At 39.7% G+C, this 16,314-nt stretch overlaps 2 protein-coding genes across 6 annotated transcripts in view; one reads left to right on the top strand and one right to left on the bottom strand.

Moving 5' to 3' along the window:
- Positions 1-372: 372 nt before the first annotated feature.
- Positions 373-14,725, bottom strand: CNOT8 (CCR4-NOT transcription complex subunit 8). Of its 4 annotated transcripts, XM_061617460.1 has the most exons (8): positions 14,413-14,724; positions 10,674-10,851; positions 8,179-8,363; positions 7,005-7,198; positions 5,425-5,586; positions 2,725-2,869; positions 1,714-1,824; positions 374-1,495 (listed from the first exon to the last, which is right to left on the bottom strand). In XM_061617460.1, exons 3-8 carry the CDS (start codon positions 8,293-8,295, stop codon positions 1,346-1,348), a joined length of 879 nt encoding a protein of 292 aa, XP_061473444.1. In that variant the 5' UTR covers positions 8,296-8,363; positions 10,674-10,851; positions 14,413-14,724; the 3' UTR covers positions 374-1,345. The 4 variants fall into 4 exon arrangements, with proteins under 4 accessions (XP_061473446.1, XP_061473444.1, XP_061473443.1 ...); XM_061617462.1 differs by lacking the exon at positions 10,674-10,851 and having other exon boundaries at positions 373-1,495; positions 7,005-7,087; positions 14,413-14,725; XM_061617459.1 differs by lacking the exon at positions 10,674-10,851 and having other exon boundaries at positions 14,413-14,723.
- FAXDC2 (fatty acid hydroxylase domain containing 2) overlaps positions 14,343-16,314 on the top strand; it is a 32,981-nt gene continuing 31,009 nt past the window's right edge. Inside the window, exon 1 of one of the 2 annotated variants that reach the window (XM_061617457.1) lies at positions 14,343-14,617. The gene's annotated coding sequence lies outside the window, so the exon portion shown is untranslated. The remainder of the gene's footprint in view (positions 14,618-16,314) is intronic. The other variant, XM_061617458.1, reaches the window with a different exon arrangement.

Here is a 16,314-nt window from a genome sequence, read left to right as displayed (position 1 = left end):
TGGTTTAACATTAAAACAGCAGCTCCTAATTTGGACATAATGGGCAGCTCAAAAGTGAAACTTTAATCTTTCTGTGTGAAGGAGGGATGGCTGAGAGAGCCTGTTATACTATTGTCATGCCAGGGTTGGATCACTTACAAGCTGACTTACTCCTTCACCTTAAGTGTAAAACTAAATCCAAAAACATGGTGATCTGATTGTCAAAGACAGTACACAAGGTGATGCATGAGAACCACTGTGAGGCTTACTAAGTGTATGCAGAACAGACTTTAGGGTTATTCGCCTTCTACTCAGTTCTTTAGATCCAAAACCATTTTTAACACCCTCTCAAAAGAAGTGTGGAAGAAGTCAAAGTCTCATGCTTTAAGAAAATTCTTTATTTTACAAAATTAAGAACCAATTATATATACATGAGCATTTAACTGCAACTTGCAATACTTTTTTTACATAATGGAGAGTTAGTATGCTTGTTAAAAATACAATATCAGGATTTTATCTCTCCCTCAAAAGGATTTTGGTTTTCAAGATTGTATGAAACTTGCAAAACTATTAAATGCACGTTTAGTCTATAACCACTTAGCAATCTGGTTTGCTCTTCAAAGTACTATAAAAGGGAAATCTAAAAGCTGTACTAGCCTTCATTGGTAGATATGCATGACTTTATCCATTGTCTGTACATCCTGTTAGAAGGGTAACTTGAGTGAAACCATTTTTGGTCCAGACTGTTATTGCAATCTCAAGCACGCAGACAGTTTTATTCCATTCTATGGTAGTTAAGATGAAACTTACTGCTATACGATACATGGCCCAGCAATCTAAAGGAAGGAGAAGCCAGCTGTAATACCAGCCAGCACAACCATTATGGCTGCTACTAAAACAGATGTAAACATCTCATGTATTATGTCTCCACCACCAGGGCTAAATGGATCACTTTCACAGAATGACTTTCACAAAAGATAAAAGCTAGCAGAGGGCTTAGGAACACATCACCCTCACAGAGAGCAAAAAAAGTTTTAAAATAAGCTTTCAAAAGCTGAATCTGCAAGTGCATGAGAACATCAGCACTGCTGAAAGTTCTGAAATGACCTACTCCTTGCAAATTCAGTAAGGTTTAAAAGAAAAAGGAGGTATATACACTGTAGATCTTTTTTTTAACATAAGAGCATAACACTTTACCAGCCATTATGATACAGCTTATTAGAATCTGCCAAGATTCAAAGTAAAGATGCCTCTTGCCCTCTAAAAACACTATGTCTTCCACCATGTGTTTTGAAATGTGAATATCAGTTTTAAAGGAGGCAGTTTACCTCCGTGGACCCATCTCATATTGAACAGCATTCTGTTATCACTGTTGCATAGTGTTGATAATAGCCAAAATACTCATTTTCTCTTGAGCTGCTTCTACATCTTCACTCTGTTTCTGAGCCACTCCTGTACCAAGGCCATACAGTCTCCCACAGTACTTTGCATCATCAATTGTATCTTCAAAGAACAACTGCAAAAAGGAAAAATGACACTGGTGATTTATGTCTTTGCCCCAGTTCAGCTGCTGCCATATATTTTTTTAAATAAATATTTCAGCAGTGGTTGACAGTTACAAAACTCAACGAAAGGGAAATGGTGTTGAGCCCAAAGAAGGGTTGAATATGCTAAGAAGGTTAGAATCTGGTCACAAGCCTCTCATTGTTTGGTGGGAGGGCAAGACATACCCACCTCTTTCATTCTGAAGAATGCCATCCCTGTAAGCAGCGAGTCTGATCCAGCTTGGTGCTGCCGTCCAATCCGCTGCAAATCTAGTTGGTCAGCAACTTCCTGAAGGCCTCCCTGCAAGAGAGGACAAAATTTGACACCTAATCTAACTAGCCCATGTTATATTCTTCTCTGACTATGACAATTTAAGAGCTTTTAAGAGAGGAGCAAGTAGAAGAGACTGGAATTTTACAATAATTTCAAATCAAAGGCCAAGGTTCCAATTCATGTTTATTAATTAGGTTAATCTTGTACAAAAATTTAATTACTATACCAGCAAACTTCTGAAACTAAAATACAAGCACTGCTACTTACAGATCCATCAAATATATTATTTTTGTTTATATGCGTATCTTAGTTTAGGATTGGCATCTGGCCAATCACCCCCAACCCAACTAAGTCAACACATCAGTCAAAAGACATTTAACTAATTAAAGCATAAATCTAATTGAATAGTAACAATACAAAAATCTGCTGTGCAATCATGTGAGCATGTGGGTGGTGGGGAGGAAAGAAATGATGACACAGTCTAAAAAGATGCTGCAGGTTATACGGCCATCCCAGCAGTAAGAGTCAATTGATGCATCACAGTCTTAATATGCCTACACAAATAATGAACAGTATAATAAACTATACTGTTTATTATTTTAAAAGCCATAAATATACCATACGAACCATGTTTTATCTCACTTTGTCGACTGGACATCAGGAAAAACTTCCTGTTAGAGCCATACGACAATGGAACCAATTACCTAGAGAGGTAGTGTGCTCTCCGACACTGGAGGCATTCAAGAGGCAGCTGGAAAGCCATCTGTCGGGAATGCTTTGATTTGGATTCCTGCATTGAGCAGGGGGATGGCCTTGTAGGCCCCTTCCAACTCTACTAGTCTATGATTCTATATATACAAAGCAACAACCAAATTATTTCAAATTTGGCAATTACAATTACAGTACTGATAAAGTTAAGTATTGTACCTTCAGGTTTTTGCAGCTTTTCATTAGGTACTTAACATCATATATGGATGGGAAGAAAAGGTTCAAGATATGAAAGAACTCATGTTCTTCTTCTGGAAGCCTTGAATCTGTCAGCAATTTCACCATATAACCAAAGTCATAGCCACTGTGGAAGAAACAGTGCAAAGACAGGTCAGCCAACTACATCAATGTATTCTGTTTACCATTCATAGAATAGTAGAGTTGGAAGGGGCCAGTGCAGGAAACCAGCTTAAAGCATACCAGACAAGTGACTGTCCAGCAGCCTCTTGAATGCCTCCAGTGTTGGAGAGCCCACCTCTTGCCTAGCTAATTGGTTCCATTGTCATGCTAACAGTTAGGAAGTTTTTCCTGATGTTCAGCCAACATCCAGCTTCCTGGAAGCTGAGCCCATTATTTTGTGTCCTGCACTCTCGGATGATAATACTCTATTTTTCAAACTCAGCTGGTAGCTACTAAAGTGCTGCTATTAGGAGCCATCCTAGAAACAGCTACTAGAAAGTAGGAATGGGGTTTGCTGCATAGTGCTGATCCGCATGTATTTCGATAGTCTGTCGTTTCTTTACCAGTTTGTCCTTCCCCCCCTCCGCTTTCCCTGGCGCTTGCCAATTCGATCTCCTGGGAGTGTTTTGGGGTGATTCAATCCACAGGTGGTTTTTTTCAGGTCACAAAAATTACATAATTGTTTTCATAGATATGTAAATGACAGCATTCCATGTTTTTTGGCAACAAAAACCCTATGCAATTTTTAGGTTGCTTAAATGAATGATCACACAGAATGTTCCACGTGGGATTTTGGCAGAGGGGAAAAACATTGCGAAAAATAATTACAAAAAAATATATACGTAAAATAGGGGGAGGATTTCGGGGGGGAAATCTCGCCGTTTGCAGCTGCAAAATCCATACATATTACAGCTGTGGCCCGCTGCAAGAGATCAGTGCTGTTCCGAAGGGATAGCAAACTAGCAAATTCAGTTGGGATCCAGTACCAGGTTCGATTCTGTTAGATACAGTACGGCCCCACTTTTCGGCATTCCGCTAATACGGCGCCAGCAGGGTGATCAGCTGGAGGGGGGCTGGAGCTCCCCGCACTCCAGCTGATCTTCTTGGGGGCTGTCAGACTCCCACACTCCAGCTGATCATGCCGGAGGAGGGGAAGACCAGCTGTAGTGTGCTACAGCTGATCTCCTCTTCTGGCACCATCAGACTCTCACGCTGATCTAACGCGCTACAGCTGATCTTCTCCTCGGGCACGATCAGCGGGTTAGATTCCAGACCCCCGTGCTACAGCTGAACCACTTTTTGGTGGGGGTCTGGAACCTAACCTGCCGTATGAGTGGGGCCCTACTGTATTCTCCCCCATCCCTACTAGAAAGTACTAGCTAAGGACATTTTCAACATATAATTAATAGTTTATGTGCAACAATCAAAATAAGTCAAACTAAGACCAATACAATGTTAACTAGCTTTCTCAACAGACAAGATTTAAGTCCAGCATTTAAAAGCTATTGGTATATTTGTAGTCCCTGTCCTATAAATGCAAAGTGTCATTTAACTCTTCTTTTCATTCCTTTACTCTAGGGTGGGCAATCCTTTTTCTGTCAAGTGTGACATTCGCTTGGAAGTAATCCGTGGGGCCAAATGCCAGTGGTGGGCAGGGCTAGAGCCAAAAGTGGGCAGGGCACCCCCTTTTCCCCTCCTAGCTTTTTCCTCCTGGCTACTTTCATGAAATTGTTCTACTTTACCCAGAACAATGATTTCAAGTATCCAATTTTTTCCTTGTAGGACTCCTGAAATTAATTACTGCATGGCAACCAAAGTTTCAGAGGTGAATATGTTGCCGATACAAATTCAGTTTGCTTGCTGAATTTATGTGTGTTGTGTTACTATTAAAAGCCTAGGAGTCCTGCCAGAAAAAAGTTGGATCTTTAAGTCAAGATGACAAAGGAAGCCTGTTAAAGTATAATGTATGTCAATTCAGAATCATACCTTGAAGCTCAGCCCATCTAAAAAACGTAACTTGCCCTGGGAGCGAAAGGTGTAAAAACTAACCGCAAGCCTATGTTTATTGCTTGGTGTAAGTTATTACCCTCATACAATTCTGCTTAAAGGACTTACTTGGACATGTTTGATCAGTTTTGGGTTTATGCAACGTTAAGATCAGATTCATTCAGACCTGTTCAATTAGCCATGGTAACAAACTGATGGCCATCTACACATGCTGCTTTTGCGAGACAGCCTCACCATAAAACTTTTTTCTAGGATACAAGGACATGCCACCCCTGTAACACTTTGCTAAGAAATAATATACCTCAATCATCTATCACATGTTTCAACTCTGCCCTTTGCAAACAAGTAACAGCTTATTAGCCCCTCTTGATAGAAGAACAAAGGCTGCAGAAGAAACACCAGCAATGCAGAAGATTACACTACGGAGTCTACTTCAGCACTAAGAATTTCATCTCCTACCCCATCCCCAATCATTATCTCAGTCAATAAACCCTTGCTATATGTGGATTTCAAGTAGAGTGGGTTTCAGTAGCAAGGAATGGGAGAGCTTGCTTCTGGTTTCTTTGCCAAGGGCCACAATGAGATTTTATGGAATAAACAAAACTCTATAAACAAGAATAATTTTTTCACAACTTAGCTTGAAGCTTAAATGGGAGAGACTATTTGACCAACCTGTGAAATGAAAGCCACTTGACATTGTCACAGAGCACCACCCCAGAGGTCATAAGTAGCTCAGCAAAATGCAAGGTATCAATCCCTTCCTCTTCATGCTTCTGGAACTGCAGCCCAGAGCTTGCAAGCAGATCTATTGAGTCTTGAGAATACATATCTTCCCTAGTGAGAAAGGCAAATGAATGTTATAGATCAGGTCTTCATTATGCCTAAACCCATCACTGGACCAAGCAAATCATCTACTACTTTCCATTCATGCATCTGATGATATGGACTTTTACTACCCAAAAGCTTATGCCATAATAGATTTGTGAGTGCTATCTTTTCAGTGTCAAAATACATGAAAGTATTATATGTACCAAACAATGCTTTTCCACACATCAAAAAAACCCAAATATCCCAACCTGGATCTCTAAAGTAAGAGGTAGCATGTCTTTTTTTCTTGTCTATTTGAATGCATTAGTCTATTTTCAGGACTATTCTATTTAATATGCATTTCATCTTATCAGGATTGTAATCTGTGAGGAAAGGCTAAAATTATATGGTCCGATACATGAACTCATTGGGGAAAAGGAAAGACCACACAGAAGTAGGGAAAGGGGAATGCATAAGTCCAACGGCTCTTCCTTGTTCATATCTGGTTTAATGTGACATGTAAATGCAGCCTCTATATGTGTGCATTTACCACAAAGAATTTTACCTTTGTGTCATATGTTCAGGGTCTGTGTCTGGTGTCATTTACAGTTCTGGACATATGCCAGTTTATTTGTTGCTCTATATACAGAAAAAAACCAAATGCATATATCAGAAACCTCAAGGTTGGATTACTGTAGTGCACTCTATGGCATTAGTACTGAAGTTGCCACTAGCATAGAACACAACTCCTAGGCTGCTTGTGGGGCTACTTCATTTGCAGGATTTGTACTGGCTGCCAATCTACCACCAGGCCAAGTTCAAGGTTTTAGTACTAACATATAAGGCTCCATACAGCTCAGGACCAGGTTACTTGAGAGGCTGCCTTATCTCTTATATATCCAGTAGATCACTTGTATTCTATCAGAAGCAGAGCTTTCAGTGTGGGTGTTCCTGTTTGGAGGAATAGCATTTCTGCTGAGATATGACAGGTGCTCACTATCTGTATTTTCCAGAATCAACTAAGACATCATTGTTTCGACAAGTTTTCCCAAGTGGATGAAAAGGTCTCTTCTTTAGACTTAAAAACAATAGACAATGAACACCTATCTTGAGGGGTTTTTGTATTGTATGGTATCTTTGTTTATTTGAGACACATGTAAAAGGTGATTCATCATCATCATGCAAATTTTTAAGTCTATTAAGGATTTAAAGCCCAAATAATTTGGCAATAATTCTAGTTTAAGAGTGATGTTTTAACAAGGCCTTTGATAAAACACCAATCATTAACAGCTTCTGCACTAGCAGGTTTGAAACATTACCCCTTCAGACTAGGATGGGAATTTTTTCCTATTATACTTCTGACTGCTGGCAAGCTCTGCTCACTTCTCGACAACAGCTTTTCACAGAACAGATATTCCCACCCACCCCCAACTCTGAAGACTTACGTAAGATTGAACTTGAAGTTAAACTGCCACGTGTTGATCCCAGCAGGATACTCTCCTTTCTCATTTGTGAAGGTCAGGCCTAGCTGGATAATTTTCAACAGATCAACATTACATCGGAGCAACTGATACTGATAGTCTATAGAGCTGCGAAATTCACCTATTGGTCGAACAACTACTCCAGGAAACTCTGTGTCCTAGAAAGAAGGGAGAAGTTTAACCTAATCTTTGTAAGCAAGAGTAAGACCTGGTTGCTGTACTAAAAGAGTATCTCATGCTTTTCTAAGCTTTCAAGGAAGCAGGAAGATGAGTAGATCTTCTGTGCACAGGTATAACATGCCCCTATCCAATACAAACTTATAGATACACATATCATAAAGCATGTGTCAAATATATAAATATCACAAATGATTTCCTACAAGTTGCCAGCATCCTAGCATTAATATCACAATAAGTCAGGCATTCACAAAAAAGGGCCCACATCCAACTGCAGCCCCTCCCTATTTGTGGCCCTTTCCCTTCTTTGGAGAACATCTGGCCTTCCCAATCCAATCCAAAATGGGGTAAGGTGGGAAAATGCCCACATCCCTACATCTACATCCTTGAATTCAGAGGCACATGGTAGAGACACACTGGTAGCAGTTTTTCCAGTCTGTTGCAGCCAGGCAGCTATGCTGGAAAGCCCAATGTGTAAATTATTTTGAAAGTGAAACCATACGCTATTCCCTCTGAATTCAGGTTAGGAGTAGATAAAACATCATGGGTAGGCCAGGGAATTGAGAGATGACAGAAACATAACAAAAAAAAATTTTTCACCTACGATTTAAACAAAGTAGTCCTCTAATTTAATGAAAATGAAAAAGCAACCTTTAGACCAATTTAAGTCTTGCTCCCCAGTACTAAGCCATGTTCAAGACGTACCCAAATGTGAAATGTGATTATTCAGTTTGTTTTCACACAGAAGTATTGGCAGATATTAAGAGGTAGGGACATGGCTCTTCTGCATGTACATGCTATGGTATTTTCACATGCTGGAATAGGCTAGCCTTTAACCTTGGAACATAGATGCATGCTAACCTAGACTATATAGTCTACACATACTGATTTAAACCAAAATAACCCATTCCCTAGAAATAAATCCTAGATTTAGAAAGTTGAACACTGGAACATAGTTTACCATTGCGATGTAGCTGTAGCTAAGAACAATTTCCCGAATTTTTCTCATCTCTTCTTCTAGATTGTTTGCCCATACTTCACAGATCACCTGACTATTTTCTGCAAGTGCGGCTGGCATCTTGAGGGATTTGCACCACAGTCACAGTAGCAAGGTGGAAGCTCTCTGAGACGTCAAGATAAACTACCCTAAATATATAGAGAACAGAAACAAAAACAAGTCCTTTTTTCCAACATGACATTACAGTAAAAAAAACAAAACACTAACACAGTAGATGGGCAGGCCAATTCTATACATGGTTATTCAGAAATAGGTCGCAGTGGGTTCAGCAGGACTTACTCTCAAAGAAGTGTACACAGATATTCTACCATTAACTTCATAATTCAGTGCAGATATACAACTATATTACTGCCCCAGCAAGTATTCTTACAATATAAATTAAAACCAAAAAAATATAAAGGAAGACAAAGAGTAATACAAAGTTACTCCCCACCACCACCTTCTAGGGCTCCAGATCTAAGTGCTCTGTGTAAATGGAGCAGGAGCTATACAATACACCTGCAATTTAAAATAACACACTTTTATGATAACATTAGAAGATGTTTCTAACCCAATGTGTGTTTTTTTGTTTCATACTAGGGGTTGTATGCGGCCCTGGGCTCCTTCTGGGAGGAAGGGTGAAATATAAATTTAATTAATAACAACATTATTCAACAACTCGCATATGGAGTTCCACTTCTGCAACAGGACTTCCCTTGCCTTTCCCACAAATCTTCTCCGCGGGGTTCCCCAACCCTCCAGAGCAGATGTTGAGGGTGCATGCGGGGCTGCAGGGGAGAGGTAAGGAGGGCAAGTCTGTAGCACAAGCAGAAGTTTGTTGTAGAAGCAGAACAGCAGCTTTTGATACAACCCTGTATACTGGCAGCAAGATAAGGAAACTTACATGCTCGATTCAGCCATAGCATCTCTCACAAGCAAAAGGTTAATGAGACGTACATTAGTTTCCACCCTATTTATTAATTACTTTGTTTCCACATTATAAGTGACACATCTATTGAAATTCTGTCCAAATAAGTGATGCATATCTTTTCAAGAGACAGGAAGAAGGGAAAAGAGATGGATGGGAAACTATCCGAATAATTTTCTATTAGATTGACCTTATAGGCAATGTTCATATTCCACAGATTGCTTTGTTCCCGCCCTCCTGTCTGTCAAGATAATGCATGTCTATTTTTCATACAAATGTTCATGGATTGTATATATGTTACAGATCATGTGAATTGAACAGATATGTGTTAGAGCCATATGACAATGGAACCAATTACCTAGAGAGGTAGTGGGCTCTCCGGCATTCAAGAGGCAGCTGGACAGCCATCTGTCAGGAATGCTTTGATTTGGATTCCTGCATTGAGCAGGGGGTTGGACTTGATGGCCTTATAGGCCCCTTCCAACTCTACTATTCTATGTAGTAACAGCTGGCCATTCTGTACATTCACCATGCCTAATGTAGAATGTGCACATCTGTCCATGAAGAAGGAATTGTGCATACTTTCCAGGTTTTAAGACATTTCTTAACTGCATAAAATACATTCTCTAGACCATATGCATAAACTCCAACACGCCTTGAGAAATGTGCATAGAGTCCATGTTGTATATTTTATGAGAAATATAACGTCTCTAAGAAATGTAAGAGAACATGCTTATGCTAGCAGAATTCTGTACACTGACTGATCAACATGCACATGTTGACAGTCAATATCCTTGTTTCCAACAGGTCCTTGGGAGTTTGTGCACAGCTCAACAGCATTTTGTATGTTCTCTGGCCAATATGCATACTTTCCAAGAAACACTGGTATATGAGCATGCTTCAGGATAACTTAATCATAATTTTGACCTTTGCCCATGCAATAACCATAATCTCCAAGTAACTCCAGAGTTTGTAGAAATCAGCAACATAAAAAAGGAATGCTGCAAATTGTTCATTCCATTCAATATGCTTTATCTGCAAGTGATGTTGGAAAACATTTAAAAAACAGTAACTGTAGATTAATGTGCAGTTCCTCTGAATATATATAAGTAACACAACAGAATTCTATATACTGGTGCCATCTATAAATCAATCTCGTTCTAAATACTCAGACGGAAAATAAAGCTGATATTTTGGATTATAGAAAATATAGCTCACTCTGATGGTTAGCTGGTTACTCATTCCCACTGCCCTCAGTTTATGGCCTGGTGTACACATGCAGCAGAATGAGGTAGCAGAGTGCAGAAGTGAAAAAATGAGTTATGCCATTTCAGACTGCAAAGGGTAATCATATTTTTGATTGCTCACCTATATGAAAACCTTGTGCAAACACAAAAATAGCACATTAGAAAGAATACTGGACTATAACTTTTCCCGCTCATGTACCAGAGGTTTTTTTAATTTCATTTTTTATTTACATGAGAATGCAAAAAATTGTATTCCTATTTTGGGACACAACCCATTCTATTACCTCAGGTTTCTATTACACTCTGCTGCAGGCACAGCGTTGGCCTTTGTCTCCAGTCACTGCAATATTTTAAAAGATTCCAGGAGACGAAGTAGGGAACGTTGTCACACAGAAATCAGCCTAGCTGGGAGCAATACAGGCCAGGGGACGGGAGCTGCCTGAACTCTTGCCAGGGTGGCCACTTATGTATTACCCCACCAAAAAAGAGGAGAAATGATGTCACAAACGTGCATAAAACCTGTATATACTAATTTATATGTACAGATGCAAATTTAAAAATAATTACTAGAATTTACATTTCACTGAATGCAAGCCAATTTGCCATTCAAATCACCTCAAATAAATTCTGCAGTTAATTTATACCCCACCCAGTATCACCAAGATCAGTTCTACAATTTATCCCTAGATGGTGCTCCAAAACCAATTTCCTTTCAATCAATTGCAGCCATACATCCTCAACCATCATATCTACTTCCCTGAGTAAATTAAAAACCGATAGGTTTTATACTTTAAAGTTCCTATGCTTTATATATTGACTGTATGCTGCAATATACCTGCTTCTGATATGTATTTATGATTCTGATATGCTGGCCAAGGCTGACTAGAGTGCATTTAATAGTGTAGTGTGTAAGATATGAATAAATAGAACATTATAAGGATATTCCAAACAGCTGGTATGGCACAGTGGGGAGGACCTGGCTGGGAGTCCAGAGTCTGTGAGTTGAAATCCCCACTCATGTCTCCTGGGTCAAGGGCCAGCTAAAGATTACCCCCACAGAGAGGCTCAGGAGTTACGTGCCCTGCCACCTGTGCAGCCGTGGGCAAGCAGCTTAGTCCCAAGGAGCCCAGTTTTTCCCCAGGTGGCAGTTACAGACAAGGAAGGGGCTGGCTTGTGCAGCTGTGGCAAGCTGAGCAGGCCCTAGCCAGCTGGGGAGGACTAGCCTCAGAGGGAGGCAATGGTAAACCCCCTCTGAATACCGCTTACCATGAAAACCCTATTCATAGGGTAGCCATAAGTCAGGATCGACTTGAAGGCAGTCCATTTCCATAAGGATATTCCACTGTCAGCCATTTATATTCCTGTTACCTCCCAAGACCCACAGATATGTGGGTTCAAACTCCAGCCATGAGCTTACTGTGTAAACTTAGGTGAACACAACATCCTACATATAAGGACTCTTGCACAGCCAACAGACAAAGGGGAAAAAGCAAGAACCCCCAATCCTGTGCATTCACAAGAGACTGCCTTGGTGGTTTCAACAGTGTGGAAAAAGTGGATAGAGAAGCATCTTTCTCCCACTCTCCTAATAACAGAACCCTGGGTACTCCAGTGAAATTGATTTGTCAGGAGATCCAGGATCGGCAGAAGGAGTACTTCTTCACACAGTCCATAGTTAAACTATGGAATTCAGTACCACAAGATGTGCTGATGGCCATCTACTTATATGTCTTTAAGCTGGGAATAGACAAATTCCTCATCAATGGCTATTTACCTTGGTAATAATCAGAGGTAGTATATTTTATTTATAGAATTTCTCTCATATATGCCTCCCAATTACTGGGGAGCAAACAATATGGCCATTGTCTTCATGTTCTCCTTCTGAGTTTTTATTGGCTACAGTAGGGAAACATCCAGCTGGGCTCTTATGTTCTGAATTCACTGAAATTTCTGAGTAAAGATAGATAGGATTGTGTAATAAATTTCTTAAAATAGAAATATTTGCACTTTACCATGAAAAACTACTTTAACAGAAAAGGCAGAGATCTATCTAGAGGAGTGAAACATTTATTATTCTAGCGTTTTTTTCTGTTTGTGTGTTTTAAGGCAAAGTTTGCCCCCACCTTGATATTTACTTCCAGCCTTACGGTCTAGTGACACTTTGGCTTCCTCACTTCTGATGCTATATTTCACACTATTTTATCTAACCTTTTGACTATAATGGTTTTAGGCTTCTAAAATTTCTTGGTGTGAAAGAAGCATTTTGAATGTCCCTACATACAACCTATCACACATCCTTCTCACTGTTTTATACCAAATTCCCAGATCTTTTTTGAACCCAAATGATCTGTAAATTTCTCAACTCCAAAAACCATATCATTTTTTCTTGCATCTCATTTTCTATATGGTTTTCAGAATAAAATAACCAGTTCTAAAAATGTATCACAATCACCAGGATAATTTGTCTCAAAAGCTTGAGGAAGACAATTTTGCCTTCATAAAGATGCTTCAGATGGTGCTGCCGTTTTCCAAAGTATTCTCTCTATTAAACCATAGTCTCTCTGTTAAGAGCTATTTACATAGGAATACAGGAAGCTGCCTTATCCTGAGCCAGAACATTAGTTTATCAAGCTCAGTATTGCCTACACTGACTGGTAGTAGCTTTCCAGATGTGTTTCCCAACCCTATCTTAGGATGCCAGAGGCTGATCCTGAGACCTTCTGCATGCAAAGCAGATGCTCTGCCACTGACCTATGACTCTACAATTGTAATAATTTTTAAGAGACATCCTTTAAAGAAAACCCCATGTAAACACCTCATAAGTTCTGAGAATATGTTCAGCAGGTTTAAGTGCATTATTAATTTTTGTTAGCAGTAAGATCTCAAGGTATGTTACATCTAAAAAAGATAATACAACAAATACATCACTTTAATCACAAACAGGAAACACTCTACCTCACCCTGACTGACCAAACAGCAAATAATATTTTTGTCAACTCTTATGCCTGATAGTTTCATTTGTGATGATCACTGAAAGCAGGAAGTGAAATGCCTGCTTTCAGTGAGGTCATCACAATGAAACTATCAGGCATAAAAGCAGGATTTCCAGATTCTGCTCTGAAAAATTTCTCAATCCCATTTTACAAGGCAAACAGACGTTTTCCTGTCAGAAACAGGCAGTTTTTCATCCTCCATCTTAGCAGTTAAGAAACGTGTCCTCTTTTGCATTCTTTTCTCTCCTGTATTAAAGCTTTCTTGTTCAGGAAAACTTACATTTCTAAGAAACACCCCCGAGTTCCTGCATCTATCTCTCTTTATTCACTCACACACCCCTCTCGCTGAACTATCTTCACAATCCAGCCCACAGACAAAAACAGACTAGAGTAAAATCCTATCTTCTGGTTATATTTGGAACCTCCTTAGGATCTCTAGACGCCTTAGGTTCCACAACGAAAGAAAGTAAGAAAATAACATTTACTGATATAAGTGGCAATGAATCTATACTGACTTTTACAAGACTAGTGCTGTAATATTGCACTACCTAATCCGCAATAGAAGCACATCTCAACTCTGATACGTTGCAATACGGAGATAATAATATTGGGCAATTCAGTTCTTCACCTCTTCACAAAACATTTGCAGGCCATTTTGTGTATGTGTTTAAGAAAAGCCTCAATTTTCGCACACACACGGAGAGAGATACAGGAAAGCTTGCATTTGAATTTTAGGCCTTGCTTCTACTTGTTGTATGAAGGGCGGGGGGGGGGAGGTAAGAGAGAAAATGCCGCAATTCTCTGGGACGTTAAAGTCCCGAGTTTCTGTGCATTACCTCTTTGAAACCACCGAGACCACGGTCACGAGACACAGAGCGAGCCCGCGAGAGCGAGCCCGGTCTTCAAAGAAGGGGATCAGGCAATCCAGTCTACAAACAAAGGAACTTCCCACCCGAGGCCCTCAGGGACTCCGGCCCCTCTCCAGCCTCCCCTCCAAGCCTGTGGCCTAAACGTGAGCCCAACGCCTTACCAGAAGCGCGGGAGAACCGAGCGCCGGATCGTTGCTCCCTTTTGCCGCCTTGGTCTTCCTCCAGTGGGGTCCGCTCTAGGCTACCGATTCTCCATCACTCGATGGTTTGATGAACTGTTTTTTTTCTCTCTCCGGTTTCCTCCTACAAGCGCGTGCGCTCTAAGGAGAGACAACGGGCCTTCCTAGAGGAAACAGCCGGCGTTCCGTAAGTTGCCGAAAAGACGAAAGTAAGCGCATGCGTATAGCCAGGAATGGTGTCTCACTGTTCCAACTACGCATGTTCCTGGAATGAGTTCATTAAACCCAACGATGAGTCTGTGTAGTTCATTGTGAGGGGTTGATGGTACTTATATTCTTGGTGAATGCATTGCATTATGGGACACGATTCTCCTGAAATTGGTGGGTAGGACTCCTGAACAACGACGGCACAGTCTAACCAGAAAGGAGGACGGGCGATTAGCAAAGGGATGCTTCCGTCACCTCCCCCGTTCTAGCAAATTGTACTGAAGCAATCAAGGCTGCAAACCTTGGCTTTGATTCGCCATTCCCCTAGAAGATGATGAATTGCATAGGATTACAGTTCCTACTAGAAAGCAACTGCCATTTCGAAACTGCAAGGACTGTGTTCCAAGTTAACAGGATCATTATGTAAAATAATGCGAATTTGCAAATTCAAAGTACATGCCCTACAGTTTAATGGGACGTGATCCTAAGTAAATATACATAGGATTATGGCTTTGATCCTAACTAAATATTTGCGCAGGAGGGCGGTTAGGCCGTGACATCTCTGCTTAAATAGCAGCCCTGCCCCATGTCCTACAACACTAGCAACTCAAGCAAACCTAGAGATATAAAAACCTGTTCAAACCTTGAATTTAAGGTTTCAATAGAACTTTTTTTTAAAAAGGGAGAAAAAGTGTTCCCAGGGTGAAAATAGAAACCAATGGACAAATCCAAGATTTTAGTCATCAGGTATTCTGCCCCCTTCCCTGGGGTGAAAAATGCCACTCAAAAAAATTAAAATGGTAGCAGTAAAGGCTGTTGTCAAGCTGCTCTAAGTACAGGCTCAAACCTGCCATATTTATTTATTTATTTATTGTACTTATATACCGCCCCATAGCCAAAGCTCTCTGGGCAGTTTACAGCAACCAAAAACATTAAAATAAATATACAATTTAAAACACATATTTTCAAAACAATTTAAAACAATTTAAAAATTTAAAACACATGCTAAAATGCCTGGGAGAAGAAGAAAGTCTTGACCTGGCGCCAAAAAGATAACAGTGTTGGTGCCAGGCACACCTCGTATTGTATTGTTGCATTTAGGGTTCTGACTGTGTTTCTATCTCCTTTTGCTTTTGCTTTCCTTCTCTCTTTAACCATTTTAAGAGTTTCTTCAATCATCCATTGAGGTCTTTCTCTCTTTTTAACTTGAGGTATTTAATTAATTAATTAATTAATTAATTAACTAATTACACTTGTATACTGCCCCATAACCGAAGCTCTCTGGGCGGTTTACAGTAACTAAAAACAAATACAATTTAAGATACATCTTTTAAAAAACAATTTAAAACACAATTTAAAAATTTAAAACAATATAAAACACATGCTAAAATGCCTATAAATAATTTACAATAATTGTAAAAATTATTGTGGTTATAGGAGCAGGTGTTATGGCATAATTTAATAATAATTCTCATGAGTTTTTATTTATTTATTTATTTATTAAACTTGTATAGCCGAAGCTCTCTGGGCAGTTTACAATAACTAAAAACAAATACAATTTAAAATACATCTTTTAAAAACAATTTAAAACACAATTTAAAAATTTAAAACAATATAGAACACATACTAAAATGCCTGGGAGAAGAGGAAAGTCTTGACCTGGCGTCGAAAAGATAA

The sequence above is a fragment of the Rhineura floridana genome, chromosome 3 (assembly GCF_030035675.1).
Source record: "Rhineura floridana isolate rRhiFlo1 chromosome 3, rRhiFlo1.hap2, whole genome shotgun sequence".
NCBI lineage: Eukaryota > Metazoa > Chordata > Lepidosauria > Squamata > Rhineuridae > Rhineura > Rhineura floridana.
The sequence above is the reverse complement of the archived record's forward strand: the minus strand, read 5'-3'. Positions and strand labels throughout refer to the sequence as shown.

Bases quoted from the DNA above. Each gene is read 5' to 3' on its own strand.
- CNOT8 (XM_061617460.1), bottom strand. From the start codon at position 8,295: ATGCCAGCCGCACTTGCAGAAAATAGTCAGGTGATCTGTGAAGTATGG. The intron at 5,587-7,004 runs GTAAGTCTTCAG...CTTTCTCACTAG, and splicing joins AACTTCAAGTTCAATCTTAC to GGAAGATATGTATTCTCAAG. The intron at 1,825-2,724 runs GTACAATACTTA...CCTCTCTTGCAG, and splicing joins AAAGCTGCAAAAACCTGAAG to GGAGGCCTTCAGGAAGTTGC.